General features: G+C 37.1%; 1 protein-coding gene across 9 annotated transcripts in view; it reads right to left on the bottom strand.

The window, feature by feature from the left end:
* The window catches only part of IQSEC1 (IQ motif and Sec7 domain ArfGEF 1), a 348,874-nt gene that overhangs the window by 284,656 nt on the left and 37,283 nt on the right, over positions 1-26,935 (bottom strand). For 6 of the 9 annotated variants that reach the window (XM_009688161.2, XM_068906729.1, XM_068906730.1 and 3 more), the window contains exon 2: positions 3,420-3,449. The exons of the other annotated variants lie outside the window; for them this stretch is intronic. In XM_009688161.2, coding sequence (XP_009686456.2) covers positions 3,420-3,449 — 30 coding nt within the window. The remainder of the gene's footprint in view (positions 1-3,419; positions 3,450-26,935) is intronic. 9 annotated transcript variants of the gene reach the window in all.

The raw sequence follows: 26,935 nt of genomic DNA, 5'->3' as shown, positions 1-26,935 counted from the left end.
CTACAAAGAGATAATTTGTATTTCTTAGTCACAACAATGAAGCCATGGAAAAGTTAAAATGACTACCCACCTATTCTTTTTAACCAGGTCAGCAGATTATATAGAATCATATTGCTTTTCTGTACCAGACATGCCTCTGCATCATCATATTTAGTGCTTACTGAAATTCAGGCCATTTCAAAATGATGTGTTTTGGATAAACTTATATGCTTATGAAAAGCTATAAGGCTTTTGAAAACAAATCCATCACAGCAATAACTTTTGCAACTCGGTAACAGTATAAAATTCTAGAACACGTGGTCAAAGTTGTACTGGATAGTACATTCCATTATGAAAAAATAACCCACTATTTCAAAACTAGACTCTCAAGCTAAGAGTCTGATTACACTCACTCTGCTCCAAGAGCCATCGAAACTGAATCCATGGTTTCCAAACCCCACGCGTATAGGCACGTTTGGCTTCAGACTTCTGTTTTCTGCTAAACTTAGCTGCCCATCACAGGCTTTTTTTTTTTTTTTTTTTTTAATTAAAAGCAAATTGCCTCTCCTTTTGCATCATATTTCTTCCCCTTACTGCTCAAGGAGGCAGGCAGAATTCCTAAACAAGACTCTCCTAGAAGACTTAAAAAGTTCAGTGAGGATGGCAATGGCTCATGTTTTACAGGATGAAAGGGGGCGAAGGGAAGGGGAAAGATGGAGCTAGCTGCCAAGGTAAGCCTACTGTACAAGTTAGTGTCCTTGTCACTCAGAGATTTCAGTTCTGACCCACACTGAATTCGAGAGATCAGTCTGCTCCTCTACACACCTGCTAGAAATGCAAATACAAATGTTAATTAACGCACTGCTTATGCTATTACCCATGCCATTTGAATGTGACGGAGCCACTAAACTGTCATAGGATGCTGGTATCCAGTGACAGAGAAATATATGCCAAATTTTACTATCCATCTGCTCTCAGAACAATCTTCTGGGAGAAAGGAAGTAAAAAAAAATAGTGGTTGCACCTCACAGGATTTAGTTACATTTATCCTTATATCTTATATGCTAATGCTAACAAGAGTCAAACATACTACAACCCTAACTAATATGCTTGCTTGTTAACTGCAACCATACTGAATGAAATCAGTCAAGGACTTCTGTTACCTGTCCAGTTAATGCTGTGACAGTGCATGTCATTCCTGGCTTGCCACCTGCCAGGAGCTTCTTGCCACAGTCCCCTTCATGCCTTCCATTCAGTTTGGCCCAAGACACTGACACATTACGGTCAGCATACTAAGTGCTAGTATTTCATGCTTGGATGCTTTTAATTGCATTAGGAGAAATGATGATTTTTTTTTCTCCACAGTGCTTAAAAGCACTATCCCCTAAACTGGCTTTATCACCTCATTGAAGATAATTAAATTTTATCTAGAAATAAGAAAAAAGAAAACAGTATGAAGTAAATTATCCACAAGGTAAAGAAGCTACCTAGAGATAAGTGAGTTTTTGTCTAAGATAAAACAAGCGCTCACCAGAATTGTATGTAAGCAAACATATAAAAAGCACATGCTCAACGACATTTCACCTCTGCTCTGAGGAAACAGCGTAAATGCAGCAGGTGAGGCCTGAAGAGGTTGGCTGAAATAGTGTTCTCTCTTTGGCTCCTTCTGCTCAAATGGCCTGCTACTGGAGTCATCTCTGTTAGCCTAATGTAAAAGTATGGAAGTATGCCTTGGAATAACTCAAGCTCATGCCGAATAACAGTTACTCACTGAAGAGAGGAGGAAAAACCCACCTACACCCCAAATTCCCTGGGTTTTGTGCTGTGCTCCACCCCTACCCAACCCTAGTTCATTATGCGTGCTAGCACAATAGGCTGGGCAGGGCTGGAGCTCTACTAACATTTACAAACAGCTCCAAAGAGTAAGTGACTTTCAGCTGTGCCTACACGATCTGGTCTGAAATACCTCAAAATATGCTCTCTAATAGGTCACCTCCACTGTTACCGAACACAGTACAGCAGCAGCAGCAATGCCACGCACTATTCAAATAACCAAACCCTACAGGAGATTCAACACATCAAAACAAGAGTATTGTAAGTTGAAATGTGACCTCAGTTATACTTCTGTAAGTTCATATACCAGTGGACTACCTTTTAATTTCCAATAGCTAATCAACATTATTGCTTCCATAGCTTATAAGCACACTGGTAACTCTACTGAGTTAAAAACTAGCAAATAAAACAGATATCTTACTATGATCTGAACCATAGCAGCTAATGATTTTGTCCAGTTCCATTACTGTATATTAAGAACATGCTAGCACCTTCTGCACACTCTTCACTCTGGGTCAATTCCACAGCAATTTTGATTTCTATGGCAAGAGAAAATATTACTTTTAGAACACCTTGGATCATTTCCTACCGGCTTTCATTCTTCCTGATATCAGATCAATTATTCTAGAGCTCACTATTTTTGTGGATAGTTCACATACCAGTAGGTTAAGAACTGGATTTTTAATACTGCAAGTGCTAGACCTACTTTATTTCCTTAAAAAAAGGAAGTGAAATGTAAATAGATGAAAAGTCCCGACAATTTTGAAGATAGCAAACTGCAGACTATTAACCCTGATATTTTAGACCTTGTTATCATTAATCAATGGCTGCACTCCTCATAAACCAAGGCATCTACTCAACTGTAAGGATCTAACGCATACGGAACAGTTTCAGATTCAAGTGTGTAGTTTTAAACTTTCAGTCATGTTTAAAGCACTGTTAGGAGTTCTACAAGTTTGATTCAGCTACATTTTCAAAAAGGTCAGTTTAAAAAAAAAAATCCAAAGCAGTATAAAAAACTAAATGCAGAAGTTACAGACGGGAAGTATCTGACAACTACATTACATTCACTAAATCAGAATCTCCCAAATGCACTGGCAGTATTGTAATAGCAAATTAAGGTTTTCTATGTCAGGGAAAGAAGTGGAGATTCTACCAAGAAAGCTAGAACAAGCACATAGACTTCTCCCCCAATAGAGATGCTGCTTTCACTGTGACACACCACTAAAATGACAGCTAGCTAGCTGGCTCTCTCCTTTGCCAATACAAATGACCTTTTAGTAGGCATTTTAATTCAAACCCCTTGAAGTTAACTTTTAAGTAGCTATCAGGCTTAATTTTGTTAAGAAATTGAAAAACTGTGAGATACAAGTCTTAATTAAACCATATTGTAGATAGAGAAGTGCAGGAAATGCCATGTTATCCGTTACCTTATACAAAATGCAAATGGCATGCTAAGTAGAACTGATATCAAAACCACATTTCTTTAAAAAGTTATTGCTTCTATTTTGTGCTTTTAAATAAAGTAGCATTGATTTAAGTAAAGAAAATATTTTCTTAGAACCAGGACAGCATGACAGAAACAAGGAATGACAAGGAACACATACCTGAGGCTTCTTGAGCTTTCACCTTCAGACCTGTAAATTAACACACAGATAGGACATTAGACTAGCTGCCTTATAAATGCTAAAAGTAATAAAAATAGTAGATTTCCTTATGCATTTCTCTCCCTTTTCATTTCACTTCCTTTTTCTAAGGCTTTTTATACTTCCCCTGTTAATTAACCATTAAAAAAAAAACCTATTTAGAATAAATCTCTTGGAATTTAAAAAAAGATAACAGTTGAGGTCAATAATTGCATAATTAAATATATGCTGTCACCTTTGGAACTGTCATAAAAACCTTCTGTAAACATGCAGTAACAAAGATTTATGTTCTGTATTTGTAAATGAAGAACATCAGCCTCCAACATTATTCTAGAAGCAGATTAGCTTTTACCTTTTTAGCCTCTCTTCAATCTTTAGTTGAAAAGGTCACAGACAAATACATTTAGTAATCTAATCCCCAGACTTATCAGGCACTACTTAGAAAGGGATATAATTTGCGAACAAAATTTAAAAACTCACTTATCTGATTCTCACAATTATGCCAAATGAGGGACAAAATATACTGCATTATAGATGCTCTTAACGGTCATATTTTTCTGAAAGTCAGATAATTTTATCAATGAAACTGAAACAACTCCCCCATCCTTTTTTAAAATGGTAAAATTGAATTTGATATCATATATATCAACAGCTTCCATCTCTGAAGAGTAGGAAACTACACTTTTAGCTTTTCACAAAATCCATACCAAAATATATGCAATTAATTGCTCAATTCCGTTCCTTCCTCAACCCAAACCAATGGAGCCTCAGTGCTAGTTGAAACCTTAAATACATCAGATTTTCAAGGTAAAACTGAGAAACAGGAATCAAATATATAAATTAAAGCAGGAGTTTCCAGAATAACAAAACCTCAAAACACCCTTTCCATGTCAAAACCCTTCATAGGGACTCAAAAAGGACATCTGTCCTTTGACATAGATTTTTATTTGCCTGCTGTAGAGCCGTGATGGTGCCTGCACACATCAGCTATCACATCTTAATTTTGTGCTTGCTAGTACAGCAGGGCATAAGATACTACCAGAATTCCTTAATAATCAGTGAAAGACATAAGAACGAACCAGTTTGGATTACTGCAAATACATTTGTTTCAGCATCCTCATCCAGTTCTGGATCCCAGACCCAGATGAATTTTATTAGTGATCACTTCTATGTCTCAGGGAGCAAGACAAATACATATTAAAATACATCCTCAAGTTATCTTGTACTGGCACTGCAAAACACAACTCCTCTGCCACTTTCTGTTGCAGACTTTGTAGTTTATAAAACGTGTCCCCAGGCTTCACTCAGTGAGTTTACAGCACGGAACACAGCTACCTCAGCATGCCATGAAACATCTCCAGAACCAGAGGAGCATAGTGGAACCAGCACAACACAGTTCCAGGATAATGCGGCTATTCTGCTTCTTGGGCTTCAGTCAGCGTCTTGGTGTAGCAGGTATAACAGACACGCAGGTAAACGTTTCAGTCAGACTCTTAGCACAAAATACAATACCTCTAACTATTTTGGGGTTAGTGGAGGTTTTCTATGCTTACTGTCTGCCTCAGGCCAAACTAGCTTAAAGTTTCAGAAATCTGCCTGCTTTTACAAACAAAATTATACATAATACTTTCCTATTTTTAGGAGAGAAGTTTCATGCTGAAGCTAAATGTTTGTACTTCACACAAATTAAGTGCACATCCAAATCTTTGTAAGACTATAGATGGAGATTACAGTGAAAAGCACAGTTTAAAAACTACCAGATGGACTGCTGTGGTGTTTAGAACATGGCTTCCCCATCCCTGTAAAAATATGAGCCTACGTAAAGTCAAGTAGGCTGAAGCCTTGAAGTTTCTTGATTACTCTGCTTAGATGGGTCGTGCATGGCAGAAGGCAGGAAATAACAAGCTATGCATATAAAGAGTTTATCAATATAAAACAGGGAGCAGAATGGACCAATAAGAAAAGTGATAAGACACTACAAAAGAGGGCCAGGAGCAAAAGCAGAAAGCTAATACAGACAAACTGAGGCAGAAGGTTGGATCTGTTCTAGAACTGAAGGTCCCAGATTCCTCTGTTGTCAGACTCCCCCTTATTCTGCTTCTCTAGTAAAACCTAGTCTTTCCAGATGACAAGATTCCACCTTACCCCTTACCTTCTCTGTATTAATGGTAGAAGGCTGTCTCAAGAGCCTGAAAAAAAAAGTCCTGCTGATAAATCAGGTGAGTCATTAAGGGCTCACATGATAAAAACATCTGGATTTGTTTAATAAAAAGAGTTGTAGTTACGTTTAAGAAAAGTCTGTCAAGTAAACTAAGGTTTGCAGACTCTAGCGCTGAAGCAGTGATAAGCTAGGACCAAAGTTGCCTCCTTAGAACCAAAGACAACTGTATTGCTTTAAGAACATATGCAATGGTAAATATTTCATATCTTCTCTAGTTCATGATTGAAAAGAGACTTTTTTTTTTTTTATTAGAACAACTTCCTCTCCTGTGACAACTTGCATAGTATGCTGACAGCACCAGAAAGAGTTATGGCTAGCAGAAGTTTCATAATTCTCGTGCCAGGAAACTAACCTAATTTTCAAGATCTCTTGTAGAAATAGGTGCTGAAGACTTGCCTTTCCCCCCCATCCATCATTATATGTTCTAATACTATCTTGATTTTCTTCAAGCTCAAGGAGATCTTTTAGATGCACAGTCTGAGAGGAAAGAGAAAAATGCAGTTGAAGATAAAAAAATCTCTTGTTACACAAGATACTTTGGCAGTGGGGATCTTGAAGGCTGTAGTTCAATGGACTGGGTGTAGGCTACAGAAAGGTGGCCACCTATAGCTACGAAGAAGAATATTGGTTGAGGATACTGACAGCTAATATCATAAAACTACTTTATAACAGAACAACGTAATTCAGTGCCCTGGTGAACTCTACTGCCCAGGGCAAGATGATTCAACTTCTGCCTAGAAGGAAAACATAGCTAGTGCTTATGTTGCATAACCTCCAAATCTAGAACACCCAGGACAGGAGGGAACTCAAGATTTATTGTTGAGCTTAGCTACCTTTCAGAAAAGGTTTCTAAAATTGTTAAAATTGTCTTTTTACTTGACGTGATAAAGAATTATCACCATCCTTCATTTAAGAACAATTCACAGTTAACAGGATCTTTCACCACTATAAAAAACATACCATAGTATTTTTTATGCCAATATAGTATCTAAAAAGAACAATCTTGACCTTTGTAAGATTTCTGATGACTTGTATTACTGATATTACTATGCATCACTATTGGTATCACAATATTTACTTTAGTGCACATTGAAAAGGTTTTATAAAAACAAGGAATGGAAAAAACAACCTCACAATTCCAGATATAGGAGGGCTCTCAAATTAATATTTAAAAGAAAAGACAGGATCTAATACTGAATGGATGGTGATATTCACTTTATTTTATTCAAAACCTTTCAATGTATAAGCATACGCATAAAACCTTAGAGATTACAGGAGCATTCTGTTTTTCTGTCCTGACAGACTGCCTTAATGACACATGTAATCTGACAACCTGTCTTCATACATACCATGTCACCTTTTAACACATTCAGATGAAGCAGGACAGAGACGAGACAGTGGTAAAGGCTAAATTCTAGTATCAAGCTGCAAATTCATTAATTCAGTGCTGAGACTTTATTCATGAGTCTCTTGTGTTTCCATTCACATGTTTGGAATCTGTCTACCTGGTCACTGTTAAGTTGCTAGGTTTTAGATATGCACACACAGTCTGGTGGACAAAAGACAACTTTAAAGCGATTTTTTTCTACATGATTACTTGAACACAAGGGGAGAAGGAAAAATGAACTCACCTATATGCATCACCATGAGTAATAAAAAAAATTAATGAATAAAATACATTTGAACTGACATCTTCCCACACTCAGTTTTCAGCAAATTACATCTTGGATAAAATACACCTTACAATTATGAAAGATACTATATGTAATTGCTTGTACTATCAAGTTTTCAAGTAGCTGAGACAACTGGATTTTTAACTCCTTAATTTCCTGCTCCTCCTCCTGACTAGGATTACAAAGGCAGCTGCAGCAGCAGCGCACACGCCGTAACGGGCAGTGTCTCTTGGAGTGCTCAAAGCACTCTGCGGTAGCGAGAAGCAGCGGTCAATCAACCTTGGCCACCTGTTCACTGACTCACTATTCTCATCATTAAAATCCAACAAGTACTTTCACAAAGGTGTTTGTAAGCAAGCAAAAGGGGCAAGGTAAAGACTGGACCTTTACGACGTGCTGTTCATCATGTGTTGAGCTGCACAAAGGTTATCAGTGGCTCTCTGAAGTTGCTCACTTTGCAGCTAAGCAGAGCTAACCACAGAGGAAGATGGACAGTCATCCCATCTGTTTTCAGGATAGCTAAATATGAAAAGCTTGCTAAATTTTGCAACTGCTGTGTGTGCATCCTCAAGGCTAAGATTTATTCAAGTAAATTCCAAAGAGTTGTTCAGAGATAGTCTCTATTTTACCCATGGAATGAGTAATTTTATTTGCAGGGTTGAATGAACACACTGCCAAGAACAAAACTAGACTTTCTAGATTTTTCACTAGATTTTCTTTAAGCATTCTTTAAAAGTAGTGTTTCTGCTTAGGCTGCAAAGCCTGTTTTAAGTTCTGGATTATGCTCTCCTCTTCACCTGGAAAAAAACCAAGGATACAGTCACTGCTGACACAAAGGTGCGAGTGTGTGAAAAAAATCTCAGGCCATATATTGCACTGCTTTGCAAACTTAAAGGAAGAGGTGAGTATAATATCTACCATATCTTCCACGCTACAGTAATTTGGTTTAAACAGAGCATAATCAACAGATACAACTAAAATGTATCAATAATGAATGACATGCAACTTTCTCAAAAGATTTCTCCTGCCATCTCTTGCTTGGTTCCAATATTCCATCACCTTTTGGAGTAGAGCTAAATATTAACTTGCATGCCCCACTGAAGCACAAGTTTAGCTTCTTCCTGATCGAGAGAGCCACACTTTGCGGGAACTGCAGCAAATAAATTCTTTTTATGGTTGGGACAGTCAGAGGCAGAAATTACTTTGCTAATAGCAATAGTTATTGTAATTCCATTTCAAGCAGAGACCGAAACAAAGAGGTACTATCATAACAAACCTTGAAACAAAAAGCAAAGACAAAACACATTACTGCTCAAGACTTACACAAGACAGGAAATCAACGAGATGACTGTTAAAATCCTGAATAATTTTTGTTTAAGTATTGCCATCATCCTCCATCTGTCAGTCCACATCTTTGAAGACTGGAGATTTTAGAAGATAGCTCACTAAGTTAGAAAAGCATCTTAGTATTATCTTTTGCTCTGCTCTACCCAAGGGATAAGTCATGATTACCTTCCTGTAAATGCACCAAGTAGACAAATTATTAACAAAGTATCTTGGCTTCCAGTCACTGAGTTTGTTGGTAACTTCCAAAAACACTTTCTTGGGGGGAAGTTGTCAGTTCATAAAAATTGAAAGCAATTTACAGGGACACAACAATTTTGAAGCCTTTGAGAAAAGTATACAGAAAAGCCAATCAAACTGGAAACGTCAGAGACTTGATTCAGATGAGCAGGGCCTTAAACCCAGAAAAAGTGTAACTTCAGAGCCAGAGCTCATTCAGGGGCTCTTCCTCACTCAAAAGATTTTAATAAGTTTTTGGCTCAACCATTTTCAAAATGGCATTATTTATAACCAATGAGGCATATTTTATAGATTCATGTATGCAACTGCTTCTGCAGCAATTCCAAACCTAACAGATACTTTATTACAATTATTGCAGTGTTCAGTAAAACTAGAATAGCTAAAAAGTAGTACAATCACTTGCAAAACTGCCCAAGACAAGTTCAGGATGTACCAAAATTCTGCTTTATGGGACAGAGTAGAAAAACTACCAAAATCAGAATTTAAAACCCAGTTTAAGACCCCGCAAGTAGACAGAGCTTTACTATGGTTTCACAGCCCTGCACCCACAGCATCTGCTAAACGAAATCAAAAATTTATCTCCTACAGATAACTGATTGTAAACCGTGATAAATACTACACGAGTGTAGCCGCTGGCATATGGTCCCCACAAAGATCCTTATTATATCTTTTTCTAGACTGTCTGCAAGTCAGTACTGTCCAGGAAGTGCCTCTTCCAAACACTCTCCCAGGGATCTCTAATGGCAAGATCATGAAGAGATCAAACTGACTTCAGTAGCCAGCCATTATTCTCTGCTGCATATGCTGCTGAGCTTCAGGCTAGCTAGCATTTGGGCTGAGCTTATCCTCTCTGTCACCTTGTTCACTTATAAATCTAAGCTATAAAACATTTTGTAACTTAGATTCTTTTTTCCTCTAACATCCGAAAATTGTTTGAAGCAATGGACAGAGCACAAAGCCCCACGTGGTTTTATAAAAAGCGAGCCCCTCCAGTCTGTGCTGTGCGCTTTATATATCAAGGTTAGTGACACCATCTGTTTGCTCAGTGAGAGGCACAGAAACAGTTCTTCCTCTAGCATGCAAATAAATAGCCACATTGGGCAGATGCTACATCACCCCACCACCTGGAGCAGCTTTCAGTACCTGACTATTTAACAAAAAATTGTTAAATGCACATATAAGAAAGTCACTCAGTGTACAGCTGTGACTACCTCAGGGCACTTCTAGCTAACCTGAGAAATACTGCTACCCTTCACACACAATTGCCCGTGTTACCAGTGGGAAGGGAGGGGAGATACATTTCTTGGCACACATTAATGAAGCTACACACAGTCTAAATATGAAATAACTGGAAAATATTTTTACTTTTCCTATACCAGAGTGTTTGCCACCTGTCGCAGGAAGAAAAAACAATTAAATAAGAGGGAAAATTAAAAGGTGATCTTTCATGTTCCCCCAAAGCAGGTGGTCATATGTTGTCCATATGAACTCCACCACTTCTAGGTAGTTATGCTCCCCTAGACAGACTCATCCAGACTGTAATCTCTTTACATATACTACAGAGTAGAACAAAAAATGATCCGCAGAATACTTCACTTCACCTTCCCAAAATATAACCAAGCAGAACAAAAGAAAAGCTTCATTTACAAAAGTTTCGTATTATCCTTCCCTGCAGCAGGCAGCAGACAGGGTTTAGCTAAACTTATGCCTCTAGAACAATGCTGCACTGTGCTAAAAAGGCTCTCAGGTTTCCACTTGCTTTATATCAAGTCCAGCACCGCTACCCATCTCATGGGATTAAGCAATTAGAACCTGTAGTGAAGCCAATCTATGATCTAAGAAAGAATACTGCCAAATAGCCATGTAGAAAAAAAGTAAATATTTTACTTTGAGCCGAGGGCGCTCTTAAAGTCAGTGTCAGAACAATAAGTAATTGAATCTGAAAACAACTGATTAAAATATCTTGGTTTTATGATCCACCAAGATCATTTTACGAGTTTTTGCTTGATGTTCAGCTGTTTGTACTTTGCAATTGCTTATAAGAAAACAATTAACATTACGAAAACTGAAACGGTGCACACGCTTCAAGTTTGTCTGAAAGACAGCCAGTTCTTATTACATCATTAACTATTACACAAGTGAGCTAATTTTACCTTTTCCCCCGCAGGGGATGGCGTCCTTAATAAAATTCTCCACAGATGGTTGTTGTCAAACCACTAACCATGTTAGAAACATACCTGGATTACTTAGAGGAAAAGTGAGCAACCAAGAAGCCTTCGATAAGAATGAACAATTTTCTTCCCATGGAATTTATGTCTTTAATCCTCAGGCTTTGGATGCCAGCACATCCATACACTTACATAACACAAGATCTCAACAATGTTTATTCCATAGGAGGAAAAAAAAACAAATAAAGCTTATTGGGTCATAGATGAGGTCAGCCTTCCATCCCAGGAATTCATTCAGTCATTGATGCAACAATAACTACAAATCGAAATCCAGCACCTGAAACTTCCCTATGCAATTTAAACTATCGGATGTTAAGTAAGATTTACTAGTTTATAGATAAAACTTTTTATTTAAGATAGACTTAAATCCTATTTCAAAGTAGAAATCTGCACATTAAATCTACCACACAGATTTTTACTAAAAGTCTGTATGATTTATCATTAAAATGCCAAAGTCATTTAAATAAGTGGTGCTTTCAGGCTAGATTTCACACTCAGATGCAATAAAAGTGTTAAAATTGTAAAATACTTAGCCTATGAATTAACCTCATAACCTAAACTAGTAGTAGCTTGGATAATACTGATACAAAGACAGCCTGAAACATTGGAAGACATGAAACTTGCTCCCAGTGGTCTAGATATGGCTTGCATTTGGGAGAGACATGCTGGCATTGAGGTGCTGACACTTTCCAGATCATTCTTGGTAGATGGTTAAGTCCTGATGTTACATATTATTCTGCACTGACTTCTATGCATGTTATTCTGCCACTGAAGTCAACGTGATTTCAGTGGACATATGGGTATACGGACTGCAACCTGAGTTTTTGCTTCCATTGATATCAGTCTTTTCTCAGATTAAGACTAAACCAGAAAAACTTAAGAGATGAAAACAAAAAACAAGTATATCCTGTAGTACTATAAATGATTAGACAGAAGGCATTAGCAAGCATCCAACTCAAGTCTTATGATTGATCTAGTTATTCAGTTAAATCTTAGAAGCAGCACTGTAATTTGTAACTATTAAGTCTTTGCATGCAGAAATTGAAACATGCCACACTATATGGAGAAAAAAAAAAAAAGAAAGAAAAAACAACCCACAAGCAAACCACATAGTCAGAATTCTTGGGCTCTTTTTAGATGCCTGGATGTCTCACTTTGAATTTTAATGGCTATATTTACAGCTAATGGTCTTCTTGCTATTAGTCAGACTCCATCTGTCCTAAAACCAGCAGTTATCATTGAAAGAGCCATCCCCAAAATAAAATGTCCATACCAATTATCATCTACTCTTACGGTTTAACATGGGATGCAACAACACAGCCTAATTTTTACCTTCTGAAAAATGGGGGATTTTTGTTTTGTTTTGTTTAAATTACTCCTCCAAAAACGCAAGCTTCAGTATGATTAAAAGAATCAGGGAGAGTTTTAACTAATCCATACAGCTTTCAGAAGCATTAATTTAAATACCTTCTTTATCTTCCATAAGCATTACTCAAACAGCTCCCTCAGAGATCCCTGTACTATCAGCCTTTCCTGTTTTTCTCACTTCCCTGTTTGGTATTTTCCATTGCCTCTTGCCAACAGCATAACTACATTTTCTTTAGGACCAAAGCACCTCTTTCCAAATCTTCCTGCTATTCAGCAAAATTCATATTAGAATGGCAGTGCCCATACTTGAAGTCTGTTCCCCTATGGTAATATTGTTATTAAGTATTAATTCATACAGATGTGGCATAGAAGTGCTTTCTTACGTTAAAGGCAGATATCCTAACCATGCTATGCTCTAACGTTTCTTTCTCCTACCGCTAGCATTCCTATGCAAGTGCTTGCTGTCCAAGTTAAACATATGCCCAAAAACCCCAAAGCTCTAAATCATATTCTGCGTCACTGTTCACATAAATATATTTCAATCCTGATTTTTGATTATGCAAATGACTTTAAAGAGCAGATGTACTGGAAATTCAGAGCTTCTCTTGAGAGCAGGTGACAATAAGTATACTATTTCAGTGAAAGCAGATTTTGTGTTCATTCACCTGCAGCAAAAGCACATTCACAGTGCCCTATTTTTGAGGCTAGATTTGCCTGCTAAAAAACATTTTATAGTCTTTTACCCCACAAGAGTGAAAGCCTTCCAGAGAATAAGGGAATAAGGGAATAAGTCAAGCACTTAGCTAAATAAAAGGTTCTCAAGTTGATTCACACTGGTATGGGTCCATCCACATCGTTAAAGCAATGGGAACTTAGACCAGAGAATCTAAGCCATAGCTCCTGCTATGCCCACTACCTGCATCTGACTTTGTTCATTTGACATCATAAGCAGATGGCAGGACTGAGAGGTTAAGCACACAGTCTGCTACTAGCTTGTGCAATAATTTTATTTCCTTCCTATATGTTCCTTTTTCTCCTCTTGCTCTTGCTGGTTTTACTGAAATAATAATGCAGACTCTTATCCCTCCCCTATCCCCAGAAAGGCCAGAAACCACTGAACTCTTAGTTAACTTCTGGCAATCTACTGCGACAAACCCCAAATGTGTCTGCATTCGAGCATACTCAACCTTAGTTCCTCTGATTTATGGACGTGCTTTAAGGCCTCTGCTGCTGTACTTCCTGCCCTGAATATTATCTTAGTAGACCTTTTGCTGCCACTTTTTAGTCTTTTTTCCTCTGTAACATGCACTATTTACACAATGCTTCCCACTGCTTTTTACTCAGCAAATTAGCATACTATATTTAGACAGGAGATTGCTGGTATGAAGAAGATTACAAGGGAAATAGTGTTGGGGGGGAAGAACAGGTGTATGATAACTCAGCAACATAAAGAGCAAGTTTTAGCTGTATTCAAAGATAGCACTTATCTGGCTTTGTGCCTTCTGTTCAACATGTGATAACGTTTTTATTTGGCTGTTGTCAAAAAAAAGCCTTTATAAACAGACTAATGTATTTTTAGCGGTGCTGAAGCTGCTATCAAAATGTAAATAATGTCCAATGAGTAGCACTGGCACAACCTAAAAAAAAAAATATAATGTTTTGTCTGGCATTTAATTGCTTAACTAGACTTTGCCCTCTAGGCAGTCACATTGAGAACATGTAAGAAATGCAACACCTTCAAAATTGTAAAAAAACACTCAAGTTTATGTGCAATAGCAGCAGAACTGGAGGAAGAAGCATCCTTTCAGATGCTCATCTGGCAACAGCCCATTTTCACGGTGCTCTGAGCGTTACAAAAGCAGTAGCATTCCACTCATACTGAAATAGCTAAGCTCAAAGATCAAACATTGATGATACTCCAGAGGCTTCTTTACATACATATTGAAATTTAAGATTCCTTTTCGTTTTACAATAAATCAGCTGTCATCATTTGACTAGTCTCTTCATTTTATGAAATTGCGATGGAACACCGCTACCTGCGCAATGAGTTCACAAAGTAATCTCTCCTCCTAGAGAGGAGGCAATCATTATGGATAATGATTCCAGGGTCTTAGTCTAATCTCCATTGATGATTATTGCAGGTGTGTTATTCAGTTACCACTGAACAGAGGCTGAGGACAGGCGAGATTATAGGGAAAAGTATATTTTGCTTGAAAACATACCTGTACATTTGAAAGCTACACAAAGTTTTTGCTCCACAAAACCTTGACAGGTAAATAACCTCTCTAGTTATTTAGAGACATCATTACAGTTCTAGGTCAACTCAAATGTCATGCTACTAATAGCATTTTCAGTACAGTTCCTTTTTTCAGATCTTCAGCAGCTTCTCAGGGGTTAGCAAAGGTTAGGCATCCATGCATTTTTATAGCAGCAAATGTATTTTGTCTGGAGTAGGTGGGGAAATGGCAGGAGACTGGCCATTTTGATGTTTTGCTTATTTCATAGGTATAGAAGTTCTGTTACCATCAAAAGGTACAATTTCTGCACAACTATAGTGATATTAACTTTAATCCAGCTAGTGCAAGAGATAACAGCAGCAAGGACATGGCGATCCTCACGGCAACATCAACACAAAATACTGGTTCCACTAAAAACACTTGATCTCTCCTTGGGCTGCTAAAGCCTTTTCTGCTGTATCTTCATTTTATAATTGACCTATAAGTAAATGAAAGTTAGGAAAGTTATGCCCATTAGTGATGAAAGAATACTGGAAAGCACAGTCCTAAACAATTATTTCAGCTGTAACAGGTAAGTAGATAAGTTTGTTCAAAACAATTTAAATTTGTTACATGCTTATTTCAGAATACAGAATTTGGAGGACACCTGATCCTTCTTACTTCTACACAGACAGAAAGGTATACAGTGCACAGGTTTACACATTTATTAACACAATCTTTCATCTTGTTAACACTATTTACTTCTGGTGAGAAGGCTGAAGATGGGGAAATTGTAGTCTTGATTCCTAGATCAAAAGCAGAAATTTGTGGAATTTGATAGACTTGGCTGTGTGTGCTGCATCACATCTGAAAGCCTGTATTTTCTGTGGATGTGCCTTGAACTGAAGACAGTTTTGCTTCTCTGCCAATTTCCCTTGGACAAGCATCGTGACATGCTCCCTGAGAAGGCAAAATGGGGGGAGATATCCTCATTCTAACATTTATTTTGCTGTGCAGCCACTCCTCTGTATAAGGAGCTCGGCTGCAGCTGTGAACAAGCAGTCAAGTCATCCTGCCTGAGAAAAACAAGTCTATACCATTTGTCATTGGGCTATTTTTGTTTCAGTCATTTGCACCAGACTTCATAGAACTGAATGACCTATTCATTGTGTTCATTTGACTATTAAGTTACATTGCTTTTTTTTTAATCCCCTTAACCCTATGGTACTTCTATCTAAACAATCCTACAATCTTGGTTAAATAGCCAGTTGCAGTTATTATACAAGGCACTTGCAAATTCAGCATTAAACTTGCCCAAGATATTAGTGCAAAATATCACAGTCATGCTACTGTCAAAATTCCTTATCTCTGAATTTTGCAAGACCCACAGAATGAGTTTCTGAAGGAGCAGAACCTTCTTTTGAATTCTATTGCTCTGAAAATTGCTAAAATATGAAGCTTTAGAAGTTCTTCTCTTATGTAAAATTCGTTAAGGAAGCTTAGACTATGACAGGAACTTTGTTATTATATTACATGAACCAGTCCAAACATTTGTTCTATAAGATATAGTTGAGCCACAACAGCATAGCAAAAAATAGTGATTTTCCCACTCGTCTACAGCAACAGCTCGCCATTCGTTAACTTCTGCAGTAATTGAAATAAACTGAAGTTTTAAAACTATGAGCTGAAATAGGCATGTTAAAAATTTTGTATCATTACTATAATTACATCACATCACAACACACTGCACAAGTTGCCAGAATACAAAATGAGCACAGCACAGGCCATAACATACTATCCTCTTCTATCATCCACATCATTCAGAGCTCAGACTTACGAAAAGAGATAGTCTAATTTTCAAGTATGTCTTAAGAACTTCCAAAATACCAAATAAAAAAAATATACTCCATTCCCTAATTAAAAAAGTCTGAGCTTATAGCATTTAGAAAGCAATTCCAAATCTAGCATGTCAAAAGTCTATGGTGCAATTTTTTTTATCTGCCTCCACACTTGCTACAAGTATTAACAGCAAACAGAGGAAAGGATGCAGTAGATCCTGTAAGCAGCTAAAAGACACGATGTATGCTTTTTGGCATTTCTACAGAATGTGGAGATTTTGGTCTGCTTATTTTCTTTTTATGAAAGATAGTCTTGTGATAATATAAACCTATGGGACTAAGATTGATTTCATTCCTGACATTTAAACTTCCTTCTGATAGGACACTACAAGCCTTTTTGTTTATTTCTAGTAAGTTAATTCAGAGGAGAATATACATGAATATAATATATAAGAATATACATGAAAAGATGACTGCATGGTACTGCTTTCAGATCTTTTATGCAAGATCATTCATAGGCAAATAACTCACTGAAATTAACACATACCACCAGTGACAAGACAATTTCATTACTCAAGCGTGTCAAGGTTAGTACAGTTCATTACATTGATGTTTGCTGATCATTTCTGCCTTCAATTAAGTGTGCATAAATGAATCTCAACATATACCAATGTCTTGTTAAATCCTAACATTTAATAGCTCTTAATTTCTTTTACCCTGAAGAGAAAGCAGCAAGAGGGTTGCATTAGTCATAATGTGTCATGTAATAATACTGTAGGATTGATTTGAAAAAAGATGCAAGATATTATCTTAAAGGTTGGTCATACATTTACAATATTCAAGGATTTTTCTTTTTGTCTGCACAAAACCATATCAACATTCATGAAAGCAGTAAGGTGAACAAACATACATAGCTAGTGGGTCACATCCCTCTTCTTACACCTTCTCATACTTATCGACCAGTTAGTGGTCAGTTACCACATTAAAAAACAAACAAAAAACACCACACACACACACTACAGATTATTTAGAGAAGGATGTCAGGCCTCAGAAGCCACAAAAGAACATTGCAGAAACAGAAGACTGCAGATTTCACTGTAAGTAGAAGTCCAAAGACAGGCTAAGACTGCAAGGACTGTGTGTGTAATGGGTTGTTTAAGTTTTTTTCTATTTTGTTTTCCTGATCTTTAACACCTAAATAAAAAGCCACAAATTGTTTTTACTCTAAATATCTGACTGAACATATACACACATATATGTGTGTGTGTGTGTGTATATATATATTTTCTCTGTTAAGTTCCTGTAAGATGGTTTAGATAGGTCCATGATAAGCTCTGTCCAACATAGCACCCCACCACAGTTTGCACAGATGTTACTGACAGATATTGACAGTCCTACTTTTTCCAGCTAAGATGCTTCCAAGAGAGATCAAAAAAGATTGAGATGTTTCTGGAGATAACTCAAAGTTAATAGTGCATTTCTATAAATACATCTCTAATAAATGAAAAGCTTGAAGATAACTCAATAGAAGGAATATTACTCAAATTGTGGCATTAGATAAAAGACGCCATTACCAAAGGCACTACCATAAAAATCTGTCAGTGAAGGAAATACTTTCCATACCTACCTTTCACCTCTGAATGTTTCACTTAGTAGTTATCGCAGTGTGTTCCAAGTCAAACATTTAAACTGATTCTTAATTCTTGTTCAGAAAACTAAATGAAAGACCTGAAGTGCTTTAGAGCATTGTAGGGTAATGTTAGATGAAGTCACATGACACCTGAGGCCAGAGCATTCAGCATTTTATACAGGAACAAGATGAGCTTGATCGAGGTTTCTTTGGGGATGAGCAAGGGGTTAGTTTTTGGAGGGGGAGTTTAAAACCCCAAAGCAATCCTGCTCTTTCTCATACACTTTCTGGGTTGGCCAAAAAATCTCTATTCTGTGTATTATTTGTTCTAGATAGTTCAGCGAGTTCCAGAAAAATATTTTCTGCCTTGAGTTAGACATTCACTTTAACAGGTTTTTTTTAACACCATTACCACAAGTCAAAACGTAGAAGCTCAGAAGGAGCCACAAAAAACCTCAGTGTCCTAAAATAGCTTCTCCACAGGAAGATATCGCAGCTTTAAAGAATACTACCTCAGAATCTTTCAAAAACCAGGAAGAAGATACTTTGTCACAATGGGAAATGGTCATTTATAGCTCTGCAGAAAAAAAAAAAAAAATAGAGTTCAGTCTGGACATTCTTCTATCCATAGGAGTTGTCAATGACCTGGGATAAAATTCTAGCCATCTTGCGCCCCGAAGAGGTGCACAAAGAGCAAAATCTTCCTAATCTGGCAGAGAAGGTGAAATCCTGTACTTCTGTGGCAGACCGATTTACATGTAATATTACACAAATCCTAATTAATAGTAGAAACAAACTTACTAAAAATAAGCTTTGTATTTAAGTCTGCAACTACTGGTATCACTTTCACAGGTACCTCATTATGGAAGCAATCTATACACAATGTGCTCTGGCACACATCTGGTCAGAAATAATATATTCTCTTGCTATCAGAACGCTACACTGCATGCAAGCAGCATACTAACTGCTGTAAGAGATATGATCAGTGCCTTTAAAATGTGGAAACAAATTTATAAATCCAGTTTCTTTTTCAGTAAAGGAAACGAGAAGCATACTGTAACATTCCTCACTTTTGCAAACTCACATTTATTTTGGCTACTCATGTGCACTTACTAGTCATGATTTCTACAGTCCATATACTTTCATACTACCATGATAAAAGAGCAAGTGAAAAAGTTTGAACAAATCCAGAGGTAATTTGGGACACAATCTTCCTCAAAAAATTATTTTTGGAGAACTGTTCCTGAATGCAGGTGTTTGACTACTTGCTTCTATTTCACAGCATTGCTATTGATTTCTGTATGGACAGAAGTGCTGCGACATCAAAAAAGTCTGTAGTCCAGTAGAAACAGACTGCAAAAAATTTAACTACTAGTCTTTTCAACTGTAAAGTGTTACTAATAATGACTAGAAAGTATATGAAACATAAAAGCATTTTTAACCTACAGATAGGCACAGTAAAGCCATTACAGTTTAGATTTAGAAACTGTTACATGACAGACACTCAAGTTTAAAAAAATAAGCAGAACCCTTAGTATAACTATTTTTCCTTGCATAAACTACTTCATTCAATCACATGATCTATTTACATACATCACAAACCACCCAGTCAGTTTCATGTTTTTTTGGCTCCACAATTTTTACTGTGTTTTTTCATTTTTCTACATAGGCTATTTATTTGCAGATATAACTCTACTTTTGAACTTTTCTTGCTATAGCAGTGATAAGTGAATTACATAACCTACACCGAAGAGCCATTTTCTCAATCTCTCATGCAATTTTGTGTTGCTTTATTTTAGTAAGTTGTCATTTATTACGTGTATAAGAGCAATACTGGTCAAAAAACAGTTAAAGTGTAACCCTTCTCATTATCCCCTATGTTACAGAAATGACATCTTCATACATTAGAGTAAATTTACAAAATTCATTTCTACTCCTTAACAGGTCTATTTCTTCCATTAATGGGAATCTCAGACAAATTATCTGCTGCATAAAATTAAACATTATTTTGGAATCTAGTCAGTTGAGCCTCAAATTCTATAAATGCTAATTTGAGATGAATCTTTGCACTACGGAATAATTATTCCTACAGAATTTTGTCATACGCATCTTTGCTCCCGCACCATTAGAATGGCTATGGACTATTCCAAAAGAAAAATTCCACAGGCAAGTTGCTCATTTCTTTATTCATTAGAAGTCTGAAAAAAGTTTGAGAAGTACTGCAAAAGATTTCCAGCTCAACTGTGCCCCAAGTCATTTGTTTAAAGGATAACGATGACAAATGTCATGTTTTCTGCAAGTTTTCTCTGTATTCTGTGCATAACTGTCCTAAAAACAGTTCATAGTAAAAAGCCTACAATCCTTCATGCCACCCAGAGAAGTTGCACGTTATCTTGTTATATGCATGCTTCAGATGCACGTTCTAGGAGAGAAACGACACGCTGCTCATCTCTGCCAAGAACGCAGGTCTAGTCTGGATTAACTTTTTTTTTTTTTTTTTTTAAATGGGAAGAGTGGTTATTTATTCAAATGATCTAGCCACAGGGGGCAGCAAATTAATTTTAGATTCTAATCAAGTATTATTCTACAGAGCAAAACACATCCAGCTAAAGTAAAACAAGAATTAAGGTATTTCTGCATAACAATATCACTTCTCCCAGCATAGACTTAACGAAACTCCTTCAGTCCCTGAGGAAAGTAAACCTATTCAGCTAGGCACATCTATGGCTAAACACACCACTCGAGAAAGAGCTCAGCATAGTCAAATATACTTCCGTTAATTTTCTCCAGGAAGTTTACTTTACAAAGATCATCCCATATTATAACATTATTTTTGATACCTTCAGATAAGTTGCACAGTATTCCAATAGCTTTTTCAAAGCTATATTTAAAGAAATCAATTTTTGCATTCAATTATCATTCTTGTATTCTTTGAGCACACCTAAAACACAAGCATTTGATCTCCAGTTTTGAAGTTCAGGAAAAGTCAGAGCCTCAGTTTGTTCCAAGCTCACTAACTGAAATCCTAGCTAAAAAGATTTCAAGGAACTCTTGCAAAAGTACTAAAGACGTTCCGGGACAGACTAGAGCTAATCAAGATAAACAACATATGGAGAGAATACAGACTAGTGTGTCTAATTAGCAATTAGAAACTCAATTTACAGTTTAAAAATTGTCTTAATGAAAAAGCTGATCTAGACACTCAAAATTCTTTGCTAGTGTAAATTACAAATTATGTCTAATGAAATTAAACTCAGCAATGCTGTATTTGCACAAGCCAGGGACTGACACTACTGATATGAAGATCACAGACGTGAGATAGGTCCACTAGCATGTGAAAATCAGTGCTCCAAGGACTCTTGTAGCTGACCACCATACAAGTTGATAGAAAAGCTGTAACTGAAGGGAAGCAGAAAGCTTCTAACCAAATGCCGCCAAATGGTACAGCAAGTACCCCATATAACTGACTGCAGCATCTCACTGCTCTAATAGGCTTCCTGGAAGAGCTACAAGTGCTCACAGGATCAGTTTGCCCCTCCAATTAGTGCCACGTTTGAAACAAGCTTTGTTGGACTCTAACCTGAGGCTGGAGTGAACAGGCTGGAGCAAATAAGCTAGATGCTTAGATTGCCAACTCCTTTTCCTGAGTTTATATCCAACTCTACAGCTTTACTTTATGGCCAAGAAGGTACATTCCTGTTAATGATACAATTTATTAAAAGTTGTTAGAAGGATTTCAGACAATCCAGAAAAATTTCTTCCAGCTTTCAGCTTTGTGGTCAGTCACAAGCTATCCTTGGATTCATTTCTACCTACGCATTAAGCTCTCAAAATGATACCATGTGCAAATTTTGAAGGATTGCATTACTGTTAATCTCTCATGATCTATTTCCCTGACCCAAATCCTTTGCTCGTTATGCAACTTTCACATCATTTACATGGCACATTGGGACATCTGTTTACCTCTGTAGGATCAGAACTGCTACAAAAGTTTAGCAGTAATTTAAGTGACAGCAGATATAGAACTTCATTAGTTAATATTGAGACTCTCATAAATCATGCATTACTCTTTATTTCACAGTAAACTCACTTAAGTGAGAGAACTGAGGCACAGTTCTCAAACTTGCAGAGAACAAAAACCAGCACACAGTTGTCTGAAAAGCAGTGATGTTAAACTCACCACTTATCTGCTGCCCTTAGCAGTCATACCTTCTGTCATTCATTTGATACTGAAGTACAAAGAGCATTACTCTCCTCTTTGCAGTTTCTCTTGTTTGAGGAGATACACACTCTGGGCCACTGTATGAAGCTGGGATTCAGCAGTGCATAGATCTAACTAAAGTAGCATTCCTTTCAGCTGAATGTCTTGCATGATTTAAGCATAAAGCAGATGCTTAAGTACCTCACTGAATCAGATCCTACACATTTTTCTCCCATCAGCAAAGGAAGTTTACCTACAAGCAGAGATTAAAGAAATTCCTACACATAGAAGGAAGGTAATGAGAACAATTTATTGCAGTAGAATTTATTATGGGCCTTAACATTTCCTGAGATGAGCCACAGAACGTGATACACAATAGTCAAGTTTTCCACTTACATGATGCAAGTTTTATACTTCAGGAAAACTGTTTTTTTCAGGACATTTATGACAAGTTTCACACAAAACACCATTGCGCTGTAGCTTCTATAACTAATTAGTCTTCACAATTGGCAAAAACTTTGTGATATTTGAAAACAAGGTGTATATATTTGTGTTTTAAAATAGCTACTCAGCAGGTACAGCACCTGTTTCAACAGCACTGGGCACACAACTGCCTATTCTACAGCTACTCAGCAGCAGAACGGTGCACCCTTGGAGGACCTGGCTAAAATAACAGATTAACTGAAGGCAGGGGAGACTTTCAACCTCATGATGAAGGTTAAGGAAAGAGTGAGAGGGCTACAGCTTTCATACTACCTAGCTCCTTCCAGAAGGGGAGAGAAGCCAAATTTTGCCAAAATCAGTTAGGATGCATGTTCGTTCCTAGAAGTATTACCACATATATACAGCTTGCCCCACATCATGACAAGGGTGGGGCACCACCTCACAGCTCTACAGCTCCTACTGCCATCTCATTATTTGCTCCATTAATAGTGAATAACAGACTGCTACTAAATTCCTTACTCAGATAAGCCTAAAAAGGAGCTCTGGCAGGGATGAGTTAGCCTAGCAAAAAGTTAAAACGAGGAACTTGCATAAGAAATGCCTCTTTGCAGGCTTTAGTTCCTAGAACATTGTTGTCACTCGGCTAAGTTAGAATTAACCATACAGACCAGTCACACTAAGACACTACTAGTATGTTATAAATATGATATTCAGGTTACATACATTGCCACAATAGTTGATGCTTAGTGATTTTTTTCTTTCTTTTTCTTTCTTTCTTCTTCCTCTTTTTTTTCAAGAACATATGACAAAAACAATTAAGTTGAACATAAAATAGTGCTCCGAGTAGATAGGGAGAACCAAAAAGGACAAATAGGAGCCAAGTGAGGCAGCTATTATTAGTAACAGAAATCAAGTGTTCTGTATATTTGTTAAAGATTTAAGTTTCAATTCAAGAAAATTTCAAGATTCAGTTGTGCCAAGTCAAGTGTATCAGGCAATTCTAGTTTAAATCTCAAGTCAGTGGAGTCAACTAATAAAACCCAAAAAATACTACTGTTGAAGTAGTTATTTTTCTTCCCAGTTTGGTCATGTGGTTGATGACATAGAGGCAGCTCCGGAAAGGAAGTAGAGAGGAGATGCGCATACCACCTTCTGCAGAAGAGAGAAGCAAAAAATGATTTTCAGGTTTTTCAAGGGTGGGCTATAATAGTCAACTGAAAGAGGACCAAACTGGTACCAATGCTAAGTTGTCCCTTTCGAATGAAGTTTTGTTTTTAAGAATAGGTACCATCTCAATCAACCACTAGACAATACGGGTTTAATAAAACACTTGACAGTCATATTTAGTTCAAGCTACAGAAATTCACATCTCTGAGGGAAACTCCTAGACTCATTTCCTGGTGTCAGCTGATGCAACCAACAAGCCCATTTGATTCAGTAAAAGGAAATCAGATTAACCAGACACTGAAACACTGAACAGTGTAGTGAAAAGCTCATTTAAGCTCTAGACTAATATATGCTACTCAAGCTTACGCTGAGGAGGTGAACCTTCTTACTACCTTCTATTTACTCTTTCTACATTTCAACAGGGCATTTAATGGAGCAAGTCAGTTATCAAATCTTTAGGGAAATTTTTCTATTCATGGCAGTGCCTTATCAGCTACCTGTTTTCCATCATCTACAACAGATAATCTCTTTTGTTCCTGCTTCAAGAACTAAATGCTAACTTTGTTTCTCTGCTAAGAGCTCTAGATGAATTTAATCAGATTTGACTGCTCACACCCAAACCTTTCAGAAAGGTGGCTATACAATAGACCATACAAGGTGGCAGCGCACAGCTCATCTGCTATTATTCCACACATCAAGATGATCAGTTATGTAACAGTTACTCAGTGTAACTGAGTAGAAAAGTTACTGCAGAGGCAAAACTCAAAAGAAAGTAAGTACTAGAGGTACAACTAAAAGAACTACACCAAATCAGTCTGTTGAAACTAGACCTTTCACTGGTTGTTTTTGTTTTTTAATCCTCTATCATTTGTTGTGCAGTTAGAAAAAAAAGATATCGCACCTGCAGGTTGATTCACTTCTTACTGAAATAGATTGCACACAGAACCAGCTATTCCCAAGGCATTAGCATCTTTGCATATGCTTTTTCACCTGTAATCTGTGTCCTGTTCACATAGTTCACTCAACAATTCTAACAGTCTACATTTAGAACAACTGCTGTTGGCTATTCAGGTAAGTGCTTAGGAGAGTTTTGTTACCACTAGGAGCAATGCTCTCTCAACTTCTACAGCAGAACAATTTTCTATTTTGTTCTATTTTAATACCATAACTAAGCCCAGCAATAAAAAGTAGTGTTTGAGACTAAGTAATATTTTTGAACTTCAAATAAAATATCAACTTAAATTTACACTTAAAGTTTAAAACTTTTCATTTGAAATGCCAAGAAGGACAAAATTTGAGAGTTAAGTTTTATTATTCCTTCATATTGCACCATCAGAAACAGAACTGTAAGTGAAGTTTCTCACTAGAGGATACCAGCAAAAGGAGAATCCTTAGGAACAGAGGAGAAAGCTTTCAGTCAAAACATGTGGCGCACACTGGTCTCCTGACAGAGGATCTGTATAGGACCAAGATATCAAAGCAGACTACAAAGGCATTTTGTTATCTTTTCCTAAGGTATTTCTCTGCATAACATTCCCAGCTGCCGACTGTCTTTTTGTATTTTCCACTGCTCACACTCTTGCAAGTAGATGAAAAGACAGTATGTGTTTGCCTGCAGAAAAGGGGAAGCTGGTAAGTACAACATGTGCACACAGACACACATACTCCTTATGAATACTGAAATGGGCATTTTAAAATAAATAGCTAAAAAACAAATATTTTCAAAAATACCTGCATAGTTCAAAGTACTAACTGAACGCAGAAAACTAAAGTCTAATTTGCCCAACAACATTAAAGTAATCCACTCAATTAAAAATTCAGCTCATACATATATCAATGTCAAATATCTAAATGTTCTCTGCAACTTGGATCTTGCAGGAACCACAGACCCCATCAGGGCTTCTCCTTTGTTTTTCTTTTTTAATGTTTCAGATGGATTACTATTTGACCACTGGGCAACTGTTGCTTCGTAAGCATTCTCATGCATTAAAAAAAGATTATTTTTCTATCATGCAGGTTTAACACAACATGGCCAGTAGACAGACCTTGTATTGCTTATCTACATGATTAGTACTTATTCCTATAAAGGTATACTGACTCACATCTCAGTTTGATTGGATTGTTACTAAAAATCCCATAGGATGTTTCCTATCAAACACTAAAGATTACACCCCATACCTTCATACAGTGACAGTAAAAAAACCCCCCAAATTCTCATACCTGTCTTTGTTACCCATCTTTTTAATATATTCTGAGGGTGAAAAGGAAGACAGCCTTTAGAAAGGCATTATCTATAGTATACTTTCAAATTAATGATAGCTTATACAGGTAGCAAACAGAAAACCAAAGAGCATTCAGAATAGCGTGCTGACTACATACATCTTCAGAAAAAGAGATATCCATTTAGCATTCAAGCTACTTGGTAGCTGAACACAGAAGGCCCAGATGGGCTGGCAATACACAAGGGCATCAAAGCCTAACCAGCCCTGGCTCTAGGGGAGCATCACTTATCCAAAGTGGCCACCTTGCTTCACCTGGCTCCTGCGGCACCTCCCTGCATTAGAAGTTCATTTCATGCAGGGAAGCAATTGGGAACCAGATTTTTTCCTCTTCAGCCAGGTCACTGGTATGCAGTCAACAACATGCAAAAAAGACATCCCTCAAAAGCTTACTTCAGTCATTTGCTAAAGGGATTCTGCTCATAAGCCTTACCAGACTCTATGTAACCTCAAACAATCTAATAAACCAGAACTATTCCATTAGCTTTGATCCAGTATCCATCAGGCTGAATAAGCAATCTCAAAAGTAAAAGCAAGAAGGTGCCAGTTTTCTTCTGAACATCGTCAAATTGAATCAGCTTATTATTATTTTTGTTATTGTTTTCCATAATAGCTTTTCAATACTTGA

This window comes from Struthio camelus, chromosome 14 (assembly GCF_040807025.1).
Source record: "Struthio camelus isolate bStrCam1 chromosome 14, bStrCam1.hap1, whole genome shotgun sequence".
Lineage (NCBI taxonomy): Eukaryota > Metazoa > Chordata > Aves > Struthioniformes > Struthionidae > Struthio > Struthio camelus.
Note: the sequence above shows the minus strand (reverse complement) of the source record. Positions and strands in the feature narration are given on the sequence as shown.